General features: G+C 33.3%; 1 protein-coding gene across 1 annotated transcript in view; it reads left to right on the forward strand.

The window, feature by feature from the left end:
* Positions 1–1,215, forward strand: part of DPY19L2 (dpy-19-like 2 (C. elegans)) — a 139,239-nt gene that overhangs the window by 75,855 nt on the left and 62,169 nt on the right. Inside the window, exon 10 of the mRNA XM_012638753.1 lies at positions 1,132–1,209. Coding sequence (XP_012494207.1) covers positions 1,132–1,209 — 78 coding nt within the window. The remainder of the gene's footprint in view (positions 1–1,131; positions 1,210–1,215) is intronic.

Below are 1,215 nucleotides of genomic sequence, written 5' to 3' on the forward strand. Positions count from 1 at the left end.
ATCCTTTTATCATTTTGTACTTCCTTCTAGATATTTTCTTCTGACCTATCTTCCACTTCACCACTTCTCTGGCTGTATTTAATCCACTTTTAAACCTATTTGTTAACTTTTTAATATTTATTATACCATTTAGTTGTAAAATTCCTATTTGGATTATTTTATGACCTCTAGTGATCTCCTCTCCTGAAATTTTCAATCCTATGTATTATTTCCTTAAACATTTCAAGCATAGTTTAAATTCATATCTGACATGTTGAGTGGTCTCCAGGCTAAGAATGGTTTTTACATTTCTAAAAGGTTGTAAAAAATAGAAGAAGAATAAGGTACAACAGAAACTGTATGTGGCCCACAAAACATAACATATTTACTATCTGGCATTTTACATAACACGTTTGCTGATCCCTGATCTAGATTCTTTGTGGGTCTGTTTCTATTGTTTTAGTGATATTGTCTTATCTGTGCCTTTGCTTGGTTATTTTTGATGTGGTGCTGGACATTATACATAAAAAATTATAGAGTCAATTTGAAGCTAAGTTGATACTAACTTCCCGCAGAGAAGATTAAATTTGCTTCCAGCAGGCAAGTAAAGGCACTAGTAATCTTGAATCACCTTTATCCAATTAGGTTGAGTTGATTAATAGGTGAGTTTTGGTCTGTCTGAGGGATGCTTGGTTTCTGGTTCACTTTTATAGTGCTTTAAAGCTCCAAACCAAACCCTGCGGATTTACCAGGCATCCCCTTCTTAGTGTGCCCTGACAGCCGAGTCTGTTGAAATACCTACTCAGCTTGCTCATTTCTCAACTGCCTGTCAGCTGGCAGGTATCTGCATCTATTGGAATTGGCAGATACCTGTAGGGAATAGTGACTCTAATTTTTCATCTTCCTATTTGCTAATCTGCCATGTTAATAATCTGTGATTTTATAAATATTTTTATATGTCTGGTGTTTTATTTATGTATATTTATATTTTTTCCTAGTTAGTCTATATCTCAGTAGGAAGGTTGGTTCAAATTATTTTACCTAGCATTATTAGAACTGTAACTCTCCCTTATATTTTCTTTGCCTATGAATAGTGAAATGTTTGTTTTCTACAATTTTTTTCACTTTTGCATTTTTATATTTTTATTTCAGATAGCCTCATTATTTCCCATGTATATTGTGGGATACATTGAGCCAAGCAAGTTTCAGAAGATCATTTATATGAACATGGTAACA

Source organism: Propithecus coquereli, unplaced genomic scaffold (genome assembly GCF_000956105.1).
Source record: "Propithecus coquereli isolate 6110/MARCELLA unplaced genomic scaffold, Pcoq_1.0 Scaffold134, whole genome shotgun sequence".
NCBI classification, from domain to species: domain Eukaryota; kingdom Metazoa; phylum Chordata; class Mammalia; order Primates; family Indriidae; genus Propithecus; species Propithecus coquereli.